The sequence below is a fragment of the Prionailurus viverrinus genome, unplaced genomic scaffold (genome assembly GCF_022837055.1).
Source record: "Prionailurus viverrinus isolate Anna unplaced genomic scaffold, UM_Priviv_1.0 scaffold_45, whole genome shotgun sequence".
Taxonomy (NCBI): Eukaryota; Metazoa; Chordata; class Mammalia; order Carnivora; family Felidae; genus Prionailurus; species Prionailurus viverrinus.
The window spans coordinates 2,927,089-2,952,459 of record NW_025927610.1 but is presented as its reverse complement, the minus strand read 5'-3'; the positions used below and the strand labels follow the sequence as shown (position 1 = coordinate 2,952,459).

The following is a 25,371-nucleotide window of genomic DNA, read 5'->3' as shown; positions in this document are numbered from 1 at the left end:
CCTGTGAGCAAGCATTACAGGGAGGATGGAAAACGGGGCTAGAGACGAGGAACCGTCTCTTCCGAGTACGTCTGTGAAAACACAGGTCTTTTACACCTTTTTACAAAGTAGGCTCTACACCCAATGTAGGGCTAGAACTCACGACCCCGAGATCAAGAGTTGCACACTCCACCAACTGAGCCAGCCAGGTGCCCCAAAACAGCTCTTTGAAAGCAGATTAGAAAGTAATATTTAGAAAACCAACAAACACGTTTTCCTTAGAAACACACACACACACACACACACACACACACACACACACACACAGCGTACGTAACAGAGAAATCTCTTTCCGGGAAATGTGAATGAAACTAGGATTTCCTTTATCAAACGTCCAGGCTTTTTATTTTTATCCCATCCCTCACGTGCCTTTAGAAACCACAAGGGGCAGGCCCCTGTGGACGAGGAGGGTGGACGGCCAGCACCGCAGGACTAGAGCAGGTGCCGTTCACCAGTCGTTGAGCAGAAGGGGTACTGAGCACCCCTGGGATTTCTTTCCCCGTCCAGGTCTGTGGAGCGGCCCCCACCCCCTCACCTGGCGGCCCCGCCCACCTGGCACCCCCTCACCCGATGCCCCCCCCACCTGGCGGCCCCGCCCACCTCGCTGTAGTCCTGCACGTCTTCCTTCAGCAGCTCCAGCTCCTCCTTCTCCTTGGTCAGGGACGACTTCTGCTCTTTCAGCTTCGAGCAGGCATTGCTGATGATGTCGATTTCCTCTTTCGTTATTTCCTCTTCCTGTGGAGAAAACAAGGGCACACCAGGGAAAACCCGGTTGAAGGAAAGCCCTTCCCCCTCCACCCCGCCGGAGAGTCTGCTCCCACCGCGGTGGGCAGAGGCCAGCAGAGACGCGCAGTGCCCGTGCTCACTGCCCACGGTGCCCGGGCGCGCCCCGAGCGTGGATCTGACGTGCACGCGCACTCAGGAAACCATCGGCCGCCCCAAAACCTCGGGGGTCACACACTGAGCAGGTCCCGGAGAGCGAGCTCCTGCACACGCGCCCTCGCTCGCCTTCTGAGTGGGAGACCCCGCGTTGTCTCACGCCTTTCAAGTGCTGAACAGTATCCCATCCGGAGCACCTACCCAACGCGCTCACCCACTGGTTTATATTGTAGCTCCTTTGAGCTTCCACAGACGTCTTAGAAGACGTCCGTCTGTGTCAACAAAAAGCCTACTGGGATTTTGATGGTTCTGAATCTGTACATCGGTCGGAGAACTAACACCTCGCACGCATCTATGAGCGCAAGAAATCTGTTTTAGGTAATCAATCTCAGCACTTCACAGCATTCAATGTACAGGTCAAATTTCTCCCTAGTAGTTCACTTTAGGGGCTGGAAATGATACACTTTTTGAAATTTCGACCCCACTGCTCATCACCAGTACACAGGACACAGCTGATTTGTAGCTGCCCACACCGTCTGTGAACAGGCAGTTTCATTGCTTCCTTTTGACGGAGTGGTTTTCTTTTTTCTTGCCTAGGTGTCCTGGCCACAACCTCTGCACGGTGCGTAGCAAAAGTGGGTGCCCTCGCCAGGGGCCATGCCAGCCGCGGCACCTCTACAGATGTCCTCACTGGGGTGAGACGGTTCCCCTCCACTGGCTGAGAAGTGTGTTTTTAATCAGGAAGATGCTGGATTCTGTGAAGTACTTCCGTATTTACAGAGATGGTCGTCTGTGGCTTTTCCCCTCAGCGTGTTGCCACTGTGCCGTGTTCCCGGACAAGCCCCCCGAGACCACGGTTATCCTTTTCACAGAACAGATGCAAGGGACCCGCTGCAAGTCTGCTGCCAACTTTCACACCGTGCTCACGAAGGACGCGGTTCCGAAGGCTCCTCCTGCGGACCTGGTGTTGGCTGATGCTGCCGATGCTCGCCGCAGTGAGCGAGGAAAAGACCCCCCTTCGCTTTCTGTGAGCAGTCTGTGTGGGACCCCTTCCCTTCCCTACACGTTTGGACTCACAGGAGCCTCCTCGCCTGTGAAGCCACGTGGGCCTGGGTTTCTCCGTGGAAAGGCTTTCGGCGCAAGCTCGACTTCTGCGCTGAGGGAGAGCTGTGAGCGTTCTCCGTCGGGCCCCGCAGACAGCCAGCGCCGCTAAAACCTACAAGGCCGCACCGCAAGAGGGGACAAGCCACCTGTTCCACCCACTCTTTGCGGCATCTTTCTGGGGAAGAAAGGTCCTTCACTTAATTTTTTTAAAGGCTTGTGCTTCTTGCTAAGAAATCCTTGTTAAGCCCTAGTTCTCCTGAGACTCCGAAACGTCTTTTCACACTTAGGTCTTTAATCCGCTGGAAGTGGGGTGCATCCGCTTCCGTGAAGACAGCTGGACACACCCACTGGACTTAATGACAGGTGCCTCCTTCCTCCTGAACCACGTGGGCCCAGCCGGGTTCCATCTCTGCTCAGCTGTCCACATCCCAGCCTTGCCCCACCTTAAAAACAACCCTGACACCTCGGGCCCTGGCCCTGACCCTTCCCCGGGTCACCCTTTGAGGGCAGCTTGGCCAAGTTCTTGGGACCCTCTCTCCCCGCCCCTGTCCCCCACCCGATGTGCCAATACCGCCACAGGTCTGCTTCCATCTCTCTCCTAGGTCGTGTCCCAGGATGGCCTTGGCCTCCCTCCCCACCACTGTCCCCACCCCCCAGCAGAGGTCTGCCCCGAGCCCCAGGCCTCCCTGCCACCTGCTCCAGCGCCCCCCGCCCCCCAGGCCTGGAGAAGGCTGAGACACCCCAGGGGGCCTTTCCTGCCACCTCTGCTCCAAACTGCTCCTGCCAAGGCCACAGACCACCTCCCCCTACCCATTTGGAGTCAGTCTTCAGGCCTCCCCCACCAGACCCTCAATACTCCTGACAAGGCCCACCCTCCCCTGGACGCAGCCCCCTCTACCCAGGCGTCAACGTGTCGGACCGCAGAAGCGGGGCCTCCATAGCCCCGTCTCTTCTGACCTCTGGACCTGGAGGCCACCCGGGACGCTGCTTGAAATCCCCCAACATGGATCTGCTGCCCGGGCCTCACTCCTCCTCCGCCATCTGTCTACCTGACTCCTGGGAGATCAAGACAGAAGGCGTCCCACAAGGGGAGGGGGCTACAGGCAGGACAGTGAGGCCACCTTGAGAAGAACCCCTAGGATGCACAGCACATCAGACCGGGGCAGGGGAGGGGATGGGGCAGGTGACAGCGGGCAGGCCTTCCCACTGCACAGCCCAGCCAATAAAAGGGCCTGTGGACCTGCCTCCAGGCATGGGGGGCCCTGACACTCGGGGTACAGAGGGCTGGGAGGAGGGGGTGCTAAGTAATGGATGCCTCGACCTTCCAGGTGCTCAGGCCCAAAGCCTGGAGCCCAGCTGGCTCTTCTCACACCACACTGGGCCTCCCAGAAACATCGCCAACCTGCGGCCTCACCTCCTCGCCCCACAGCTACTTACTATTGTCCAAAGCCAGGCCGTGACCCCCGTGGCCCCGTCTCCTCAGGAGCCCCTGCTGCACAAGCCAGCCCCCCTTCACCCTCCGGTTGAGCTCCAACACAGCCTCCACCCCTGGGGGGGGAGGGGAGGGGGCGCGTGCGCGGTTACCTTTGAGCCTTCCAGGACGGGGGCGGGGTCCTTCAGGGCCTCTGACGGCAGAGTCACCTCAGACACTTCTGGCTGCAGCTCGGCCACAGGCCTCCCAGGGACGGCCTCTGCCGTCACGTCCGGCTCTGCTTCCTTCTGAAATGCAAGACCACTGCCAGCTCAGTGCCTCTGGCCGCCGTCCCGAGGCGTCCACACCGGCCCAGGCTAGGGGCGCGCTTTCGACAGGACTGCTCCGAGCTGGCGGGCGCTGTAAGAACCTGTCAACCAGCAGCAGGTGACGCGCCTTCTGTGGGCTTCACGGCGGGACCCCAACAGGTGCAGTGACGCGGCCCTGGGGGGCTGGGCGCTGGCGTTTCCCAGGTCAACCAAGGCCCCTGTATTCCATCCTCGGCCCTGCCCTGACAGCTCTGGGAAGCTGCCCACACCTTCCAGAGGAGACACCTCAAGGGCCACGTGACCTGCCGGCCAGGTCCTGCCCCCACTTCAGAGCCGCAGCCCCCCGCCCCGAGCACCCCTGCGTCCGCTGTGCCACCCGATGGCCCCGGGAAGGACAAAGAAGGCGGACCGTAGGGACCCGGACCCGGTTCACCAGCAGTCTCCGGGAAGGCCGAAGACCACCGTCGGCCTGTGCCCCGCTCCACGCAGCCCCCTCTCCGGGCAGGTCCAGGGGCCCTGCTGGCCGCTCACCGCCGCCTCTGAGAGTCTGCGCAGCTCCTTCTCCCGGTGCTCCTGCCGGATGGCCTCCTCCTCCTGCAGGGTGGCCTCCAGCTTCGCCTTGTTGTCCACCTGCTCGCCCTCCACCTCGGCCGCCTTCACCTGTGCTTCTTTCGCCTTCAGAGAGGGGACACCTGTGAGGGGGGGGGGGATGCCGGAGAGGCTCACACAGCACCCTGCCCCCAGCCTGTGTTTCTGAGAGGGGCCGCCGTCCGGGCTTCCGAGGGGAATGGATCACACCGCGGGGACCCCAGGGGCGGGCAAAGGCCAAAGGCGGCCAAGGGTCACCCTCTGCACACACCACCGGAGTCCTCGACGTTCAGAGAAAAGATGAGACGAGAGAGAAGCAGGGAGGGTGGATCCAAGGGCTGCCCTGGCCGAGGAGGGGGCCTCTTCTGCAGCTGCTCCCCCCAGAAGCGAGAGGGCCCCTTCCAGAGTGAGCCGCAGAAGGCAGTACGCACCACGATCTCCGGGAGCGTCTGCAGCGTGGACTTGAGCTGGTCGGCGGGCGAGAGGGTGTCGGGGAGGTACATGGCCCGGGACAGGATGAGCAGGGACGTGGGGATCTCCTGATGAAGGTGCAGCTCCAGCCACTGCAATCGGGGGTTCGAGACAGACTCACCCACTGGCCGCGCCCCGTCTGCCTAACCCGGGACCCGGACCCTGGAACGGTCCTCTCTGTTCTGGTTTGATGGGGGGGGAGGACTCGAGTGGATGGGCGCACCGAGTCGCCGAAGGAAGTTCTCCCAAGAACGGGAGTCCTCAAGTTCCACCACGCCCACCTACCGCTGCCTCTTACGACCTGCCGCCCGCCCTCAGGGAGTCAAGCACGAGATGCCACACGGCATGGCGGCCGGGCTCAGAAGAAACTGAGCGAGACGCCCAGACTCTGTTACCGAAGCTCTTCACTTAGAAGTCACGTAAAAAAAAAAAAAAAAAAAAATGAACCACAATGGTAGCACCCGTGGCCTCATGAGGCCTTCAGGGCCCCGCATGCCTGCCGAGCGCCCGCACTGCTTACGGCTGTTTCGCGATACAAAGACGACCTTCAAAGTGACAAGGAAGCCCATGAACATGTGTGGACACTATCTGGACGCAGGACGGGAGGTGGGACAAGAAGGAAGACGCACAAACACTCGGATCCCCGACAGCGCCGTGGGGCAGCGCCCACACTCACACGTGTCCTGAGCGTGCTCAGAGAAGACTGGACACAATCCCAGGCACGCGTGGGGGAAGACACGGGGAGACTCACCCTCCAGAGAAGGCTCCGTCTGGGGGCCACATAACAAACACCGCTTGTGCCAAAGGAGAAGCGGGTACCGACATATATCCGTCTACACGCGGAGGGGAACCGCCAAGGAGGGTGCCGGCCGGCACCAGACACGCCATACGTCTTCGGACGCGACAGCTGAATCGCTGTGAACGCGGAATGTCGCCTCCCACTCAACCTGAGGCCAGCTGCAGAGCTGGCCTCTGGGTCCCGATCAAGGGCCCTCCGGGCTGCCAGAGGTGTCAAGACAGCCGAGAGAGGCCCCTGGGGTGGGCTGGCCCGGGCCTATTTACCCAGAGGTCTCTGGCCTCAGTTAAGAGGCCGACTGAAATTTCAAGGGAAGTTAACCTCGTCCTCATCTGTCCACAGATGACCAGGAGGGGACAGTAAGGCCGTTATCGACCAAGAGCAGGGGAGAAAAACCAGGCAACATTCAGAGCCGTGAACACATGGCACGTGACAGGGTCACCACACCCTCGTCCGGACCCCCAGCCAGTGGCGGGGGGGGGGGGGGGGGGGGGGGCTGACACCACCGGATCCCGGGGAGGTCTTGGCACAACAAGACCATCGACGCTGGCCCGACAGAAGGGAAAGCCCCTCAACCACGCACCTGCTTCAGCTGCTCCCTCAGACGATCCTCTGTGACTCCAAGGGCCCGCATGCCTCGTGCCCGACACGCTGACTGCAATTCCTTGACGTTCAGGCTGTCCACCCCTTCCTCGGCGATTAGCTACAAGAGAAAGCCGACAAACTACACACGGAAAGGTCATCAGAGGTGGTGGTGCTTATGTGACACGCTTGGAACCCAGCGTCTAAATGCCAGACGCTTCCCTGATGTGCCTCACCAAGCGCAGGACGAATCGCCACCACTGAGGCCTCCGCTCCGGGTCCGGAGTGACCAGGCTGTCCGGTGGGGGGTGGGGGCCTCGGGGAAGCGCACGGTGGCCAGGACCGATCCGGCCTCTGCCCAGGCCCGGCTCCTCGCTCTCAGCGCCCCCTTCCTCTTCCGCCGCCTCTTTGTGAACACCCCGGCTGTCCTCCCCACCCCACCACGGGTTCTCAGGATCCTCAGGACAGAGGAGGAAGGAGGGAGAGCGGGGCGAGCCTGACCGCAGCCAGAGCCCCCTCCCTCCTCCTCAGCCTGAGACTACGGTGACGCAAGGGAGAAAAATAAACCAGAGTCCCGGAGACGGAAGACACAGAATGTCGCGGAGACGGTGCAGGGGTGGCAGGGGAGGGGACAGAAGAAAGAACCAGAGTGGCCCCAGGTCGATGCCACGCAGGGGTGCACCCGCCACCTCATTCGGCCCCACTCAACCTCACGACGACCCCGGGAGGCAGACGGGTCCATCGCTTCCCTTTTCCAAAGGAAGCTTCTCATCCCGGGCTGACTGGAGATCAACACGCAGGTGTGACAGGGTTTCTCCCAGCGGCAGCGTCTCACGAACCATAGTGACAAAACCATACCCAGAATGACGGCAGGACACCAAGCCGGTCGTGGCAGAAAACCCTTCTTGTCCTTTCACAGACACACCGGCACCTCCTGAACCCGTGGCGACCACGAATCCGACCGCTAATCCAGCCTTCACGCGCGCGTCTGTGTGTCAGGCATGTTGCGCGGGTGGGGTCGCACGCATGCACGCACACGCTGCTGGGGATTCCTGGAAGACTCCTGCAGGCTGTGGAGCACGTTAACCACGGCTTCTCTTTCGGGTGCTAACTAGCTCTGCACGGTAGGACCATCCGGGTTGACCTTCTCCCACCGCACGACAGCTGGGCTGTTTCCGCTGTGGGCTTGTAATGGAAAACCTCGTTTTTCCCCCCGTCCCCATCTTCCTGTGGGAAACACGAATTCCACGGCGCCTTCCGAGTCTACCTCCTCACATGGCGTTTTCGGTGGTCGCTCTGGGTGTTACCGATGGACGCACGCCCTCCGCGTCCTTGTTCGGGTCCAAGCGAAATGTGGAACCCTCACCCCCGGACGCCCCTCAGCCCTCTCCTACTCTAAGCTCGTCCTAATGTCTCTTCCTTCCAACCCCACACGGCACTGTCGCTTCTGTCTCAACTGTCACACGGACTTTAGAAGGCAAACGAGAAGGAAAGCCTATTGGGTTTACGCATATGTTGCTGACCACCTTCTTTCTACCTCGTGTTCCAGAGGTCTTTGAACAACACGGGCTTAAACTGTCCACAGGTCCGCTTATGCACAGGTGTCCCTCGACACAGCGGTGCCGTAAGCGTCCGTTTTCTTTTCCCCAGCTTACTTGATTACACAGACACCGCATACGATACACGTAACCCACAAAATAGGGACTAACGAACCGTTTATGTTCTCGGAGAGGCTTCAGGTCAACAGTAGGCCATCGGCAGTTAAGTTTCTGGGGAGCCCAACGTCCTGCACGGAGGGCGGGGCTGCGCCACCTGCCGGCCCACCGTGGGGCAACAGAGAACAGGACGCTCCCTCTGCTCTGCGTGTTTAATGGAGTCAAATCCACGTGGTTTGGGTACTTTTCCCTTTAATCTTGGGCATTTTGTTTCTTTCTAAGAACTCGACTTGAAACACCACAGAGCCAAGAATCCTGTAGCAAGTGCAACTGTAAACACTGCCTTTTTATACACACTCACCACGGACTTTTGCTGCCTTCTAGACGATTTATTTTGCCACGCGGTGTGACTGCAGCTGTGTTAACTTATACGCTGTAACCCTATCTCCCTCCCGCGTGAAGGAAAGTTCTACTGTGCCGGGACCGTGCCGGGCGAGCGCAGGGCCCAGCGTCCTAAGCCCCACGTTGTTCAAGGGTTGATTACTTCCTGTTTAGAGACCCTCCTCCAGGTCCTCGCGGGGCAGACGTGCTGCTGGCCGTTCTGTTTCCTTCTCCTGAGAAGGTCTTGATTCTCCCCTCTTTTTCAGAGCATATTCGCTGGATACAGGATTCTGAGCTGACAGGTTTTTTCCAGTATGTGAAAAATACTGTTCCCTCCTCCTGGCTGCCACAGTTTCTGATAAGCAGCTTGCTGTCCCTGGAGTCACCCTCCCTGTGCCAGACGCCGGTGTCGCTCACTGCCGTCACGATTAGTCCTCGGCGCCGCTTAGTGTCACGGTGATGGGTCTTCATGTGGATTTCTTTGGGTTGGTCCTGCCTGAGGTTCACCCAGCTTCTAAAATGTGTTGACTTCAGGGGCGCCCGGGTGGCTCAGTCGGTTAAGCGGCCGACTTCAGCTCAGGTCACGATCTCGCGGTCCGTGAGTTCGGGCCCGCGTCGGGCTCTGTGCTGACAGCTGGGAGCTGGGAGCCTGTTTCCGAGTCTGTGTCTCCCTCTCTCTCTGCCCCTCCCCCGTTCATGCTCTGTCTCTCTCTGTCTCAAAAATAAATAAATGTTAAAAAAAAAAAATTAAAAAAAAAAAATAAAAAAAAATAAAATGTGTTGACTTCAGGGGCGCCTGGGTGGCTCAGTCGGTTAAGCGGCCGACTTCAGCTCAGGTCACGATCTCGCGGTCCGTGAGTTCGAGCCCCGCGTCGGGCTCTGGGCTGACGGCTCAGAGCCCGGAGCCTGTTTCAGATTCTGTCTCTCCCTCTCTCTGACCCTCCCCCATTCATGCTCTGTCTCTCTCCGTCTCAAAAATAAATAAATGTTAAAAAAAAAAATTTTTTTTTTTAAATAAAAAAAAATAAAATGTGTTGACTTCAGGGGCGCCCGGGTGGCTCAGTCGGTTATGCATCCTACTCTCGATTTCAGCTCAGGTCACAGTCTCTCAGTTTGTGAGTCTGAGCCCTGTGTCGGGCTCTGCAATGACAGCACGGAGACTGCCTGGAATTCTCTCTCCCTCTCTGTCCTTATCCTGCTCACACACTCATGCATGCGTGCATGCTCTCTCTCACAAAATAAATAAGCTTTAAAAAACAAATACAAATAAAATGTGTTGACTTAGGTCTTTTACTGAATGTGGAAAGGGTTCAGGAGTTCAAGCACCTTCCCAGCTCTAGCCTCCCTCCCCTCTTTCCAGAACTCTGATGACGAGTACATTAGATGCTTTCCTCTAGTCCCACAGGTGGCTGAAACCCTGCTTGTTTTTTAACTGTTTCCTCAGATGTTCAAATGGGTGATTTTTTAAAGTTTTTTATTTATTTAAGTGATCTCTATACCCCACGTGGGGCTTGAACTCACAACGTCAGATCAAGAGTCGCACACTCCTTGGGGCACCTGAGTGGCTCAGTCAGTTAAGTGTCTGACTTCAGTTCAGGTCGTGATCTCACAGTTCATGAGTTCAAGCCCTGCCTCGGGCTCTGTGCTGACGGCTCAGAGCCTGAAGCCTGCTTCAGAGTCTGTGTCTCCCTCTCTCTCTGCCCCTTCCCCACTCACACTCTGTCTCCCTCTCTCTCAAAAATAAATAAAACACTAAAAAAAAAAAAAAGTGGCACGCTCCTCCAACTGAGCCAGCCAGTGCCCCCAACAGGCAATTTCTATAGTTTATCTTAAAAGTTCACTGATGCTGTCTTCTGTCCTCTCCTTTCATCCACTGAGCTTTTTATTTTGGATTGTCTTTTTCAGTTCTAAATGTCCATTTGATTTTTCTTCCTCCTCTTTTTTAATGCTTACTTATGTATTTAGAGGGAGACAGCACAAGCAGGGGAGGGGCAGAGACAGGGAGGGAGAGAGAGAATCCCAAGCATCCTCCGTGCTCACAGCGTGGAGTTGACCTGGGGCTCGATCTCACCAATTGTGAGATCATGACCTGAGCTGAAATCAAGACCTGATATCCAAGCGACTGAGCCCCCCAGGGGCCCGTCTCCTCCTCTCTTCTCCTGGGAGGCTGTGTCTCCACGCAGCTCACTCCCTAGCTGCCCGGTGAGGCGCCACACGCGGCTACTTTGGGCCTGCTGTGTGCTTCCTCACCTCTGGTCTCCGGGCGGGCCCCACTGCTTGGCTCCTCTCACGGGGACGTGAGAATCCTGTCTCAAGCCCTCCGAACACAAAGCCTAAGCCCGGCGTATCACTTACTGCAGCTGGCCACTCTGACCACACTAGTAATAAAGGCCAAGTTCCACGTCCTCCCTTGCTCCCGCTTCCTGGTCCCCAGGGGCATCAGCGTCTCATGTAGTCCTGAGCAGGGGCTGCACCCGCTTCTAGCGCAAACGTGAGTCACAAGCTCCCTTTGATGGCTGATCTGTCTGTGCCCCCTCTCGGTTACACCCACAAATTACACCCGTGGTAGTTTGGAACAACTAGGGGGCTGCCTCGTTGCTGCCAGGCTCCCCATTCAGCCTCCGCCAAGCCCCAGAGGAGAAGCCAGGGTAGCGGGGAGCCCTCCACGCGCCTCCGGGGCTGCCAGGGGCAGGCTGGCCCCACCTGGCCTCTGGACGCCCCATCCAAACGGGGGGGGGGGGGTGTGCAGGGAAGGTCTTGGAACTGCCAGGCCCCCTGCTGGTCCCTATGGACACTGTGCCCCGGGGGCCGGAGCGGCAGCTCGTTACCACCCGCCGGGGAGGAAGGAGCAGCCTCGTCAGCTTTCCCTGATGCCACCCCAGTTGTGACATCCTGAAGAGGGTGGAGGTCTCAGCCCTCACCCACCGGCGCCTGCCGTAGGGGGACTACTTCCTCCAGTGTCTGGCTGGAGTAGAGCGTTACTGTCTGAAGCCTTCTGTCCTGCTAGGCAGTCCCTTTCGTTAAAAAAAAAAAAAAAAAAAAAGTTTATCTACTTATTTTGAGAGCGAAAGCGCGAGCGGGGAAGGGGCAGAGAGAGGGAGAGAGACCTCACCAACCGTGACATCATGAGCTGAGCCAAAATCAAGAGTCGGACGCTTAGCCAACTGAGCCTCCCAGGCGCCCCTGGAGAGCCCCTTTCCTGTCCTCTGGCCAGAGGGAGCAGGCTTTTCTCAGGGTTGTTTTTGTGTGTGTTTTAAATAATCTCTCTACCCAACGTGGGGCTCGAACTTACAACCCTATTGGTTAAGAGCCCTGCCCGTCAGGGCTTCCAGAGTCCGCACTCATCAGCAAGCCTCAGCGGCCGCTCCTTCAGCACCAGGGCGTGAAGACCCACCTGGTTGGTCCTGGGGTCCCAGGGTCGTCTTCTCCCCACTTCTCAGAGACTTCTTGTATTTGGTTTTTACTTCACGTCCAGGACAGCGGAGGCCCAGGCCACCTTCCTGACAGTGCAGGCTGTTCTGTTTCAGAGGGCTCTGAGGCACTGAGCCGTGATTCGTCCAAGGTCACAAAGCAAGGGAGTGGCCAGGACTCCAGCCGGGGCCACCTGCCCCTAGCTGCCTCTCCTGAGGTGGGGGCAGCCACACGCAGGCTCCCGGGGAGTGAGGTGGCCCCCCCGAGGACTGCCCGTGCCAGCCCCCCTCACGCCCACAGAGTGGGTGTCCCGAGCGCCTTCCGAGACGCAATGCGTACACAGTGGAGGAAGGACTTCCTTTCAACCCTACAAACCCGCAGTGATGGCCTGCCACTTCCAGCTACGGCCAGGAGCCGGTTTTTGCCAGATCGGCACCCCTGCTGAGAGCTACTAGAAAAACCAGCTGAAACGAACACAGAAACAGGCTCGGAGGCACCAGAAAGCTAGCACAACAGGGCTCGGGGACAGCAAGATTATGCAGACCGGGAAAGACGGGGCAACCACGGGGGTGTGAGCCACTGGGGACCCAGCGACACTTGCCGACGCGTAGCCGACGCGTAGCGCAGGCTCAGAGTCCAGGCCAAAGGCCCCTGCTCAGAGGCAGAGACACTCCGCCAGAGCCAAGAGGCTGCTGCCCGGGGAGAGGGAAGCGAGGAGCCGGGCAGGAAACGTGCACAGAGCGGGGGGGGGGGCTCCTGGGCTCTGGTCCGCAGGGGGCACCGCGAGGAAGGGACACAGGGGAGCTGCAGCCCACACTCTGTCAGGGGAGCAAGCCAGAGGCAGCAGGGCCGGCCCCGATCCGTGGTTAGTGGTCTCAGGCCGAGCGGCCCCTCTCTAGAGGGACAGACCCAGGCGGGCCCTGCCTGGAACCTCGGAAACTTCTCACGGACAACGTCTAGGTCCAGGAAGGAGACCCTGCAAACCAGCCCGAGAAAGCAAACCGGACAAAAAGACCCACGGACCACAGCTACTGGAGTGGTCAGACACGAACTATGACGAGCACGTTCGCGAACACAGAGAAGTGGCCGGGAGCACAGACCGGACACCTCCGAGGTGCCTGTACGGCCGGCAGACGCCGCAGATTCCGGGGCCAGCAGCTCTTGGAGACAAGGGAGAGGTGTGGCAGCTCTTCCCGGAAACACTGGAGGGCACATGCGGTGTGGCCGCAGGGCTGTGGGTGGGCCCGGTGGGGGGGACACCGCGGTCAGCACAGCCCTAGGAGCAAGGTGGTTGCTTTTGACCTCCTGCCCTTCTCCTCAGGAGCCCCAATCCTAGGTCACTCTTCTCATGAAGACCGTCAAAGATCGGTCACAAAACTCTGTGTCAAAAGAGCGTGGCTTCTGTTTTGTTTTTTGGTGCAAGAAGATGATTTTATTGAAGCACGGGGACAGGACCCGTGGGCAGAAAGAGCTGCCGAAAGACGTTTGTCACAGCGCGGCTTAGGCGGGCAAAACGTTAGCTAAAGTACCGGTGAGTAAGTCACGACGTGTCCACACCATGAAACATCAGGCAGCCACTAAAATTCACCTTTTCAACAAATACTTAGCGACACGGGCAGGTCTCCTAATGTCACGCCAGGGGACAGACCGTAAGGGCCGTGCGGTTCCAACGTCATTCCAGGAGACGCACGCGCACGCTGGGTGTGTGCACGCAGGCCACGGTGGGCAGAGGCGCAAAGTGCCCACCGCTGCGATCTGGGAATGACAGGACCGCTGGTGACTCCGCCTCCCCTACGGTCAGGACAGCGGAGCCCCAGGTGCCTGGAGAGGGTGGTCGCGAGTGCGGGGGCCCACCTTGTCGTCGGCCTTGATGGAGCGCAGCCTCATGGTGAGCTGGAAACGCAGGAAGTTGTTGGTGCCGATGGACTGCAGCTCCAGCAGCTTGCACAGGGCCACCAGCTGCGGTCGCGTCAGGTTGTCCAGGGTCAGCTCGTCCTCGAACAACTTGGAAAAACGCAGGATCTCCTCGTTGCTGGGTCTCTCACCGGTCTCTCGGATCTGTGGGAACAATCAAGCGAGCCACCCACTGGGTGAGGGGGGGGGCTCCCCAGCACCGCCCACGGCCTCGGGCCACACGCCCCAGCTGGAAGTGCCCTGGACCATCCACAACCCCCCTTCGGATCTCCCTGGTCACCAGGCTCCTCCTGGGGAGCAGCCCCTCAAGGGCTCTAAGCGCCCAGCCTGCACTGGCTCCCCCGGGGTGACGCCTCCCTGCAGCTTCCGGCCCCCCTCCCGCTCGTGGACCCTTCCCGCCCATGCCAGCAGAGCCGTGGCTGTGGCTGTGGAGCAGCCTCGGGGCCCATCCCCTCCTCCCCCAGCCTGGCCCCCCAGCTCGTCACAACGGCAGGGTCTTAGTTCCGAATCTACTGAACTCTGCCTCCCCTGGGGCTGCTGCAAAGTACGGAGTCACAGGCAAATAATTCTGATGTCAGCAAGCTCAGGACAGCAGGCCCAACCAACATCCCCGAGCAGGGTTAAACCCCCTAGGGCACCAGCCCACGGCCGCCTGGGGGCTCCACTCCCGCGTCCCGCATCCCGCATCCCGCATCCCGCATCCCGCAGTGAACAAGAGGGACGGGAGGCGTGCCCCTACGTAAGACGGGGCGGCCCTGAGGCGCTACCAGGCACTCGGGACCAGAGGGCTGAGGCCCCCAGGGCTCTGAAGCATCACGGCACCTTCTGGAAAAACACGGAGAAGTCTTTGGTGGCATTCCCCTTGGCTGCCTTGTTCTTCAGGGCCATCTCCTCGATGGTGTCCTGGAGGAACTTGGCCAGCTCCAGCTTGACCCGCAGCTCCTTCTTCAGCCTCTCCTCCTGTGAGGTCAAAGAGGGGGTGCTACCCTCCCCTGGCCCGCACCCCGGCCCCCGCCTGCTTCCACCCAGCACGGGGTCCGCTTTACCCCTCAGCCGGGCACCTCCCGCACTTTCCTGAGCGGCATGCGCTCCCCCCAGGGACTGTGCCTTCCCAGACTTTCGCTTCCAGTTCGGGGCCTGAGAAGATAGTCGTGGGGCCCCTCGGGGCAGGAACCGGCCGCTGAAGCTTCGAAGCTTCGTGGGCCGTTGGGCCGTGGGTGAAACAACGCTGTGACTGCGGGGACAGCAGATGGGCCCTGCCCTCCGCAGGTCGCACCGCCCACGGGCGGCCTCTCCCCGTGGCCTGAAGGACAGTGGGCTACAGAAACCGCGCTTTAAAACACATTTAAAGAAAAACAACTCTGTAACCCACCGTCTACTAATCACAGCACAGCATGACCCAATTAGGAAGAAAACATACAACTTCAAAACCATCGACCATCTGAACGTCAGTCACAAACAACGCAGACGTTGTAACTACGTCCAAATTCGCTCTGAAATGAGCTCACGGCCCCGACGCCCCGTCACCTTGATGGACTGGGTCTCGAACGTGGACGGCAACATGTTGGGGAAGAGCTTCACGGCGACAGGGAGCAGGAACTCCATGAACGGCACCACCACAAAGACCAGGAAGGGGACCAGGCGAAAGAGGTCAGCGCATATCCGGAGAAACTGGGAAAAGGCGGAAGGGAGCAGGGGGTGAGGCGTCAACACCGCTCACGACGACCGTCAGCGGCGCGACGGCAGCCCAAGCCCGACGGGGGTCGGCGAGGGCGCTAAGTCCCGACAGCCCGGCACGCTGCTCCCAAAGGCATCTGTTTCTCCAGCGTCCACACCACGGGAAGACAGCCTTCAGAAAGGCTAGGAGGGGCGGAAGCCGGAGTGGGGAGCGGACCGCCCATCCCTTCTCGCCCCGTCCACCGGGGTTCCCGCTCTGCGGAGACAGCCTGACGCAGACACCGTGCTGCCCCCTGAACTCGGAAGCCAGCCAGATGAGAGCGGCAGGCCGAGGTCGCCAGGGGAGGCTGTGGCCACACCGTCCGCCCCAAACAGCCCGCAGAGAGAGTGTCACGGCTGTTTCTCGAGAGGGTCTGACCACACAGCAACAGTTAGGCCAAAACCCAACGCTTCCTCGACGTGAACCCACTACTGCTGACACCAGTAAACACGTTCACAAGTTGAAAGCATCGAAAGCCCCCGAGTGACACTCAGCGGACACTCGCTGCTGGGTCCCCAGGCAGCCTTCTCTTCAGTCTACTCAGTCAACACCTTTGACCCCAAGCTGCCTAGGCTCACAGGAACCGAGATGGACGCTCGTGCCGGTCGAGGTGTGCATTTCCACGGTCGTTAACTACACGTCTCCGGAAAAGCGAGGTCATTCCTAGAAACGGCTTTGTTCTGGCCTCTTCTGACACTTACAACGGTCAAGTGGCATGTTCCCGCCGGGGCGCCGCTCCCCAGATCCTGGCGGCCCTTCGCGGCAGTTGGGAGCCACCTGCCCCGCGGTGGTGCGCACTGTGACCACCCGGCCGGAGGGTCCCCTCCCCGGCACTCTGTGGAGGAGACACCTGAGGCTCTTCTCCCTGGGCAGCACTCACCCAGCTCTTCCCAAACCAGTCTCTGCTCCAAGGGTCATGGAACAGGGACCCCGACCTCGAGCCTGTCTTCCCACGTACAAACCTTGCCCATTCACTTTTCTATCTGTCGTCAAAACAGACTCACGGATTCCTGTACTTTTTCATTTGTTTACAATTTATCACTATTTTTACTTTTATGCTCAAATGGTCCCAGAAGAGGCCCTTCAAGCTGGTGTCTGTGTTTTCTGACATTCCTCCTTAATTTTTTTTCAGCAGTTCTATCAAGGTTTAATTTACATTCCGTGACACTCACCCACCGTGAGTGTGTAACTCAATGATTCTTGGTAAATTTACAGCCTGTGAAACGATCACCAAAACCCACCTTTAGCACACTGTCATCATGCCATCGGGCGCCCTATGTCCATCCGCAGTCCATCTCAACCCTCAGCCCCAGGAAAACGGTAAATCGATTTGTTTCTCTCGGTTTGCTCACATAGGGCTGTAGAAGACATTCTTTGGCATCTGGCTTCCGCCATGAGACACACAAATGCTTAGGCATGTTATGTCCTTTCGATGACTGCACCCCTTGGACATTACGAAACGTTAAATGCCAGGATGACCTTCTTCATCCCTGGGCATCTTTGCTACGAAACCACCTTAGTCTGATGTTAAGGTGGCCACGTCAGCTTTCTTCCGACTGCCGTCAGCAGCACTTACTTTCCCCCATTTTTTCACTTTGAATCTATTTGTGCCTTTACTTTTTTTTTTTTTTTTTAAGATTTATTTTTAGGCCATCTCTACACCCAACGTGGGTCTCGAACTCACAATCCCAAGATCAAGAGTCACAGGCTCCACTGGCTGAGCGACCCCGACGCCCCTATTTGTGTCTTCACATTTGAGGGGTGTTTCTTGCAGACTGCACGTAGTCAGGTCTCGCCTTTTAATCTCATTTTACAACCTCAAACATTTAATCAGCAGGAAACCGTATGATCATCCAAACAGATGCAGAAAAAGCGTTTGACAAAACCCAAAATCCATTCCTGATAAAAACTCTGATGGAATTTACAAAAATGATACCAGAGGGGCACCTGGCTGGCTCAGCTGGTGAAGCATACGAGTCTTGATCTAGGGATTGTGAATCCGAGCCCCACGTTGGGTGTAGAGATCACTTAAAAGTAAAATGTTTAGGGGCCCAGACATGATATCGAGGTTCACGAATTCAAGCCCTGCATTAGGCTCTCTGCTGTCAGCACGGAGCCCACTGTGGATCCTCTGTCTCCCTCTCTCTGCCCATCCCCTGCTCGTGTTCTCTCGTTCTCTCTCTCTCTCAAAATACGAGTTTTTTTTAAAAAATGTTAATCTTTACAAAAGATTACAAATGTTCACAAAAATGGGAAAACAAATGTTTGCAAAAAAAAAGTAAAATCTTTAAAAACAGTAACAAAGAAACAAAAAAGATCCCAGAACAACCGTCTTTGGTGACTCTGCAAGATATAAGATCAATATATGAAAATCAGTCGTGGGGGCACCTGGGTGGCCCAGTCAGCTGAGTGTCCGACTCTTGATTTTGGCTCGGGTCATGATCTCACAGTCTGTGAGTTCGAGCCCTACGTCAGGCTCTCCACAGACAGCACGGAGCCTGCTTGGGATTCTCTCCCCCCCTCTCTCAAAATAAACAAACATTTAAAAAAGCTTTGTAAAAATTAGTTGTATTTCTATATACAATTGATCCTTGAACAATACAGGGTTAGGGGCACTGACTGTCCCATACAGTCAAAAAGCCTCGCATAAATTTGCATCCCCCCAAAACTTAACTACTAAAAGCCTAACAGCCTACTGTTGACGAGAATCCTTAGCAATACGTAAACAATTAACACACACTTTGTATGTTGTAGGTATCATATGCTGCATTCTTTCAATAAGGCCAGACAAAAGGAAACGTTAAGAAAATCTTAAGAGAAAGTACATTTATAGTAGCGTACACGTTTTCATATTTTTTCCATGTTCGTATATTTATAAAAAATTGGGGCGCCTGGGTGGCGCAGTCGGTTAAGCGTCCGACTTCAGCTCAGGTCACAATCTCGCGGTCCGTGAGTTCGAGCCCCGCGTCGGGCTCTGGGCTGATGGCTCGGAGCCTGGAGCCTGTTTCCGATTCTGTGTCTCCCTCTCTCTCTGCCCCTCCCCCGTTCATGCTCTGTCTCTCTCTGTCCCAAAAAAAAAAAAAAAAAAAAAAAAAGTTGGGAAAAAAAAAATAAATAAATAAAATAAACCCACATAGAGATGGATCCACACGGTTCGAACTTGTGTTGTTCAAGGGTCACCTGTACTAGCAATCAACACGTGGAGACTGAAATTTTAAAAGCTCTGTTCACCCACACGAGCCAAAAGACGGAAGAAACCCAGTGTCAGTGACTTATGGACAGGTGAGAAAGTGTGGTCCATCCACCCAATGGAGTGCTATTCAGCCTCAGCCTCAAAAGAGGACTCCTGCCGCCTGCCGCCTGCCACCACACGGATGAACTCTGAGCAGACTAAGTGCAGTAAGCCAGTTACAAAGGGACGGACGCTCTGTGACCTCCCTTACGTGAGGCCCCAGGGGAGTCAGATCACGGAGACAGAAGGGAGGTGGTGGGTGTCGGGCTGGCGGAAGGGGGTGGAGAGTGAGTGTGGAACGGGGGCAGAGTTTCAGTTTGGGGAGACGGCAGGGTTCTGGAGACGGGTGGTAGGGACGTTCACGACACTGGGAAGGTCCTCGGTGCCGCAGAAGCACAGACCTAAAAATGGCTAAAAGGGTAAATTTTAGGTTGTTTATTTTGTAACAAAAAAAACCTATTTATAATAACGTTAAGAAAAAAAGAAACTGCACAACACTGTTGAAAGAAATGAAACAAGAAATCTGTTTTATTCCACACCGGCCACGCCCAGAGGTGCCCGTGTTCTCTTTACTTTCTGACCCAGGCTCCTCCTCTTGTACCACTGCTGTCCCGGCTGTTGCTGGGCTCCGCCTCCAAGGAGCCCTGGCTCCCCCTCGTGGGGAGGAGCGAAGCCCAGGGCCGGGGGCCCAGTGTGCTCACGGCTACCAGGCTGTGGCTGCTGCCACATCTGCTGGAGCACGAGGCTCGCTCGACCACAGGAGGGGTCAAGGACCAGATGAGAGCAGGCTGGTGCAGCCAGAGCCTCTGAGGACGTAACACCCACTGCGAGGCCTCGGAGAAGCCTCGGTGACTCCCAACCACATACCTGGCGTCGAAGGAGGACCAGCGAGCGGTTTAACCGTCCCAAGAGCGTCGCTGCAGATGAAGGCATCAGCCCTCCGACGTGCTTCAGCTTAAGCAAGCACGTGGTGGGAAAGCTCTGGGAGGAGGAGCCCCTTCCCGAAGGCCCCCCGCCCTCGGCTCCCCAGAGCCCCTGGGAGCGCGCCGACCAGGCCCCGGCTGCAGCCCCCCCGCACGGTGCTGAGGCACCTAAAGGAACGCTCGGCTAACTGAGCGCGAACGCAGGCCGGTAACGGGCCAGAGTCTGCCTGCACGGCCGCCGGACACTTGTCAACAGACGCACGCCGTGACCAGACCTCAGCCCTGCTTCTCCATCCTCCCTGCTGCAACGTTCACACTGCCACCGAGAGGCATCTCCAGGGTGCGCCGACTCTGCTGTGAGCATCTGGGGGACAGAAACAGCCCTTCCAAACCCTGCAGGTCCACGGGGCCCAAGGTCAGAACACAAAACTACTTTCCCAATACTTCTATTCCACAGCAATCCTCAGACGTTTCTGTCATTCTCTGTTTCACATGATCAGCATGCATTCAACAGTTGTGACCTTAAATTCACATTTCATTTTTTTTTTTAAGGAGGGCTGACTTTCAGCTGATTGCAGTGAAGGAGCTGCTGTGCCATGTGGGAAGCCACCACTCAGAAACCGGTCGTCCACGTATGGTTTAAAGCACCAGGTTCCCCACGAACGTGCGCTGCATGACAGGCAAAGGGGTGGCCTTGTTGCCCAGGACGAGGGGCTCTCGGCACCCAACCCTGGTCCTGACGCACCAGGGCCGGCCGGCAGGGCCGGCGGGGGACCAGCCATCCGAGGCCATCGAGGCCCCGTGGTGCTGTCCTATCATTCCGCCTGGGTAGGATTCTGACTCAGAGGTGGCCAGTCATAATCCCACAGATGGCACCTTCGCCCCATTGGAGCCTCGGCCAAGCACATACACCAGGTGTCTGGACTGCGCCTCCTCTGGACTGAGGATCACCATGGCAACCACGCCCCGCCAGTGGGGTACAGCTAACTTGTCTCACGGCGGTCCAAACCCAGCTCACGTTCCCTGGGTGGGGGGGGGGGAGGAACAACCCAACGTTTGGTGAATTCTGCTTCACGACAACAGCAAGAGTTAAATTCACATTTCAAATCTATCTTCCACTTAAACAACTCCTACAAATTATTTTACAACCGCTTGCCTTTGTAAATATCCTAATTGTAAGACTCACTCTTCTATATGCCAACATTTTGTTCAAATTCAAATCACCTGGAAGGCCCTGAAACAAGGAGAAGAAAGCACAGCCCCACAAAGCCTCTCCCATGTGCTACCCCTGCCAAGTCCATATGCACACGGGGACCTCTCCCTGGGACCTCTCCCTGGGACCTCTCACTGGGACCTCTCACTGGGACCTCTCGCTGAGGCCTCGCTGGGACCTCTCGCTGGGGCCTCTCGCTGGGGCCTTGCTGGGACCTCTCACTGGGGCCTCTCACTGGGACCTCTCGCTGGAGCCTCTCGCTGGGACCTCTCACTGGGACCTCTCGCTGGGACCTCTCGCTGAGGCCTCGCTGGGACCTCTTGCTGGGACCTCTTGCTGGGGCCTTGCTGGGACCTCTCGCTGGGACCTCTCGCTGGGACCTCTCGCTGGGGCCTCTCACTGGGGCCTCTCGCTGGGACCTCTCGCTGGGGCCTCTCGCTGAGGCCTCGCTGGGACCTCTCGCTGGGACCTCTCGCTGGGGCCTCTCGCTGGGACCTCTCGCTGGGACCTCTCGCTGAGGCCTCGCTGGGACCTCTCGCTGGGGCCTCTCGCTGGGGCCTTGCTGGGACCTCTCCCTGGGGCCTCTCGCTGGGACCTCTCGCTGGGACCTCTCGCTGGGACCTCTCCCTGGGGCCTCTCGCTGGGACCTCTCCCTGGGGCTCTCGCTGGGGCCTCTCGCTGGGGCCTCTCACTGGGACCTCTCGCTGGGACGTGCTCATCTGCTCCCACTCGTTTGTTTTTGTTCTTACGAAGTCTCATCATCCTCACGGAAGCAGCAAATGCACACAGCTCTCGCGGGGAAGGGGAGCAGCGCACGGGAGTCCGGGATATAAAGCATTACATTGTGATTAACTCAACAACGCGCCTCGTCATCAACATCCGACAGACACTAACAGGATGATCCTGAAATTCCAATACGACTGTCCTTCTTTCAATTCTCCATCTGCTCCCTTCTAACGTGGCATCCCAGGGGAAATCCCAGCCAGCCAAACAAGCACGACCCAGGTTCTCCAGAAGTTCTTGAGAACACGTATGAAATCAGAAGCCAGAGGAGCTCTCACACCGAACGGCCAGCTCCCCAGGTCGCGTTAAAGTCAAGTCCTTGTTTTCTCACAGAGGAACCTTCTGCACCTTTCCTCGGAGAACCCTAGGGCACTGAGAACTTAAAGCTGCCCCTGGGCCCCCGGGGACCCACCAGAAAAGAAAAGAGCAAGAACGGGAGAAGGGAAGGTCTACAGTGTAACTGTCAGTTATTTCAGGCAAAGTAAGGCACCCAGAAGGTCTGAGCTCCTGAAAAATAGGAGCGATCTTTTTTTAAGAGCTGGCGAAGGGCAGAGGTGACTGGCTGGCTCAGTCGGTCAAGCGTCCGACTCTCGATTTTGGCCCAGGTCAAGATTTCGCGGTTCGTGGGCTCAAGCCCCGAGTCAGGCTCTGGGCTGACAGTGAGGGGCCTGAGTTGGATTCCGTCTCTCCCTTTCTCTCTGCCCCTCCCCTGCTCACGCTCACTCTCTCTCCAAATAAATAAACATGAAGAAACAGGTTTAAAAATAAAAGAGCTGGTGAATGGCGGAGAAAGCTGGCGTACCGAATGCTGAACCAGAGCTCCCGGCAGCTAAAGAGCCGGTGGGCGGGCAGGTTCCGGAGCCGATGACAGAGGTGAGACCTGAGTCAGGAGCTCAGAGCCAACAAGTAAGACCCAGCTCACAGAGGGAGAAGCACAGCCCTAAAGACAGACATCTGGAAAGCAACGAGACAGAAAAGGCAGCTACCCTGCAAAAGAAGTCCGCCGGGGTGGGCACAGGCCTCCGACAGGAAAGAAGGCCGACGCGGTGGCACAAGGCCAGAGCGACGGGAGACCACAGACGGGGTGTGAGAGACCCTCTGGCCGCGGAGGCACCGAGAGATTATCAGAGGTGGTACAGGGAGGTTCACGGTTAGAGTTTCCTGTTGTTATTATTATCTTCTAACCACAAGTTGCAGAAGGAAAGCCCCGGAAGTACTTGAAAGCACCTAAGAGGCGGCCCGACCGGGACCTGCCGAGCGTCCATTACCTGCCTACGCTCCCTGCGGGTGAGGCTGTGGCCGTGGAGGACCCGCCAGAGCATGCGTGCCGCAATCTTCGTGTCGATCCAGAGCAGGCGGAAGCCGTGGTAATAGTGCCTCAGCTCGTCCAGGACCCTCTGCCCCAGGGACTTCCTCACGGTCGCCTCCGGCGGGGGGCTGTACACGGGGCCTCCCTCCTCCAGCTTCTTGTTCTTGTCCTTCAAGGACTTGAGGGACTTCTCCACCACAGAGTCGTCACCCAGCGGGGGCGTGGAGTGCCAGCAGCGCGTGGGGAGGAACTGAGGCCCTGTGACCAACAGGCCAGCGGGGGCGGGGGCCCACGGCACTCGGGCCACCGAGCACACGCGCCCGGGTCTCGCAGTCCAGCAGCCACGGGGATCGGTCCTGAAGGACAGGTACACGGGGTGGGCAGGAGTGCAGCAGCGAAACGAGACATTCCTTGAAGAGAGAGAGAGGAAAACAGCGGTGAGGGGCGACCTCCTGGCACCTCAAACCCGCAAGCGCGACACGGACCAGGCTGCGTCACAACCACACAGACACTCAATCTTCCCAGCACCGACACCGACTCCCCACCGCGTCTGCGTGCCCGGGAAACACATCAGGAGGAAGAGGGGCTGCTGGGAAGGGGCTTGTCGGTCCCCGTGGGCTCACAGGTGGCACCAGGGCACCAAGGGGCCGGGGGCTCGAAGGAAGGGCAGATTGGACACAAACAGCAGAGCTTGGCCCCTGACCCCCGGACTACAGAACCGACCTCGGGGCAGGTCTCCCAGGTGGCTTCCCAGACTTGGGGAATTGGGGGGGTGGAGGCGGGGCAGGGAGGTCCATTCCCTACCAGGTGACTTTCTACGAAGATCTGCAGTTCTTGAGCGAGCCCCGGAAGTTAGTGAGGACGCTCAAATCCACGGGGACCCAAACCCGTGCACTGTCCAGCAGAGACGTTTGTACCAAGTGGCGAAAACCCAACGAATCACGCCCCGGACCCGCTCCTCCGTCTTCCCCACGCTGCTGCTTCTGCTCAGCCCAGAGCCTCGATGACATCCAGCGCTGGAACACCTTACCTGCACGACTCTTGGAGCCCCGGGATCTCCTTCATACCCCACCCGTCACACTGGACGACGCTCCCCCCGCCCCCGGGCACAAACCCACCCCCGGGAGGCCACAGGCTCCAAGTCAGCTCATAGGCTCGTGCTCATAACCGACACAAGCCCAGCCTCTTCCCATCGGCTGGAGCATCTCACGGGACCTGGGCTCCGCAGCTGCCTGCCCCATCCCAAATTCCAATCCACTACTCAATGCTGAGACCTCGGGCAAGTTAATTAACCTCTCTCTGTGCTTCGTGAGCGTCCTCTATAAATGTGTGCAGTAATAGACACGTGAAGTACCCAGAGCGCCAGGTGCATACGACACCCACCAGGGAGCTGGCAGCCGCCAATCGGGGCTGGAGGAAGCCAGGGAACGTCTGGTCCAGCTGTACCTCTTACAGGTGGGGAATGCTGAAGGACAGCCAGAGGCGTGCCCACCTCGGTTCACAGCCTGCATCACGTGGGTGCAGCTGGCACAGGGCATCACCCGCCACCCATCGAGCAACCCCTCAACGGCCTCCTGCCTTCAAAGGGCAGGGTCAGTCCTGTGCCGTGAGCCCCAGGGCCCCACAGTCAACACCTGAGCGGGAAGGGCGCGGCCTTGAACCCACCCTGCCCTGACTGGGTCACAGCTGCCGAGGGACAGGCTGCACAGAGCACAGCAGACCCGCTCAGTCACTTGCGGCTGTGGGACTGTGGCCCCAGACTGTGCCTTCTGTGCCTCAGCCTCACCTCCTGATGCAGGGATCAGTCTGCCATCCTGTCTCTGTCCAACTTAATGATCCAGGCTCCCGACACTCAACGAGCAAGGAAGCAAGCAGCTTCCACAAGAAGGCGTGATGTCGGCGCTGGACAGCACAGCCAACAGGCGAAAGCAGAGACTCGCGAAAACACAGCAAGCTGAAAGGCACCCTGCATATCCACTGGGGCCAGCGAGGCTCCGGGATCTGGCTATCTTCAAGCACGCTAGAAACTAACATTACCAATATACTACCCAGAAAGGTTTAGCTGTTTTCAAAAAGCATAAAATTGCGTAACTTATTACTTTAGAAATATTCGTCAAAACAAAACTAATCTGGGCACTGCCGGGACCCTGCTCTGCCCCAGGTCACTAGAGCCCACGGCTCGGCATCCCTCCCGAGAAGCGCCCGCCTCACCTACACGGGGTCAGTGGGCCCAGCTTCCCACAGGCCCACCACCAGACCTTCTCCTGCTTTCTCTTTTCTTCGCTCCCCTTAAAGTGGGAAAAAACCACTCTGGACAAAAGAAACGTCAACAAGAAATACACAGTCACTACAAGACAGTCTGTTTGTTCACGTGAAAACGCTGAGGGACTCCTATCAAAGGCATTCATTTCACCTAAGGGTGCGGGCTCCCACGTCCACCTCAATGTTGACAACTTGCTGCCACCTTCAACAAGAGAAAAACCAGGGGTGCCTGGGTGGCTCGGGTGGTAGAGTGTGTGACTTTTTTTTTTTTTTTTTGAAGACAGAGTGTGGGCAAGGGAAAGGGGCAGAGAGAGAGAGAAAGAGAGAGAGAGAGAGAGAGAGAGAGAGAGAGAGAATCTTAAGCAGGCTCCA

The 25,371-nt window shown here is 57.8% G+C and overlaps 1 protein-coding gene across 3 annotated transcripts in view; it reads right to left on the bottom strand.

The window, feature by feature from the left end:
• LETM1 (leucine zipper and EF-hand containing transmembrane protein 1) overlaps positions 1-25,371 on the bottom strand; it is a 40,489-nt gene that overhangs the window by 5,733 nt on the left and 9,385 nt on the right. The window contains exons 3-11 of one of the 3 annotated variants that reach the window (XM_047847220.1): positions 22,697-23,147; positions 15,088-15,231; positions 14,383-14,520; positions 13,501-13,704; positions 6,201-6,320; positions 4,782-4,913; positions 4,294-4,437; positions 3,607-3,738; positions 640-774 (exon numbers count right to left, since the gene is read on the bottom strand). In XM_047847220.1, coding sequence (XP_047703176.1) covers positions 640-774; positions 3,607-3,738; positions 4,294-4,437; positions 4,782-4,913; positions 6,201-6,320; positions 13,501-13,704; positions 14,383-14,520; positions 15,088-15,231; positions 22,697-23,147 — 1,600 coding nt within the window. Of the gene's footprint in view, positions 1-639; positions 775-3,606; positions 3,742-4,293; positions 4,438-4,781; positions 4,914-6,200; positions 6,321-13,500; positions 13,705-14,382; positions 14,521-15,087; positions 15,232-22,696; positions 23,148-25,371 lie in introns of all 3 variants that reach the window. The other 2 variants (XM_047847219.1, XM_047847221.1) reach the window with 2 other exon arrangements.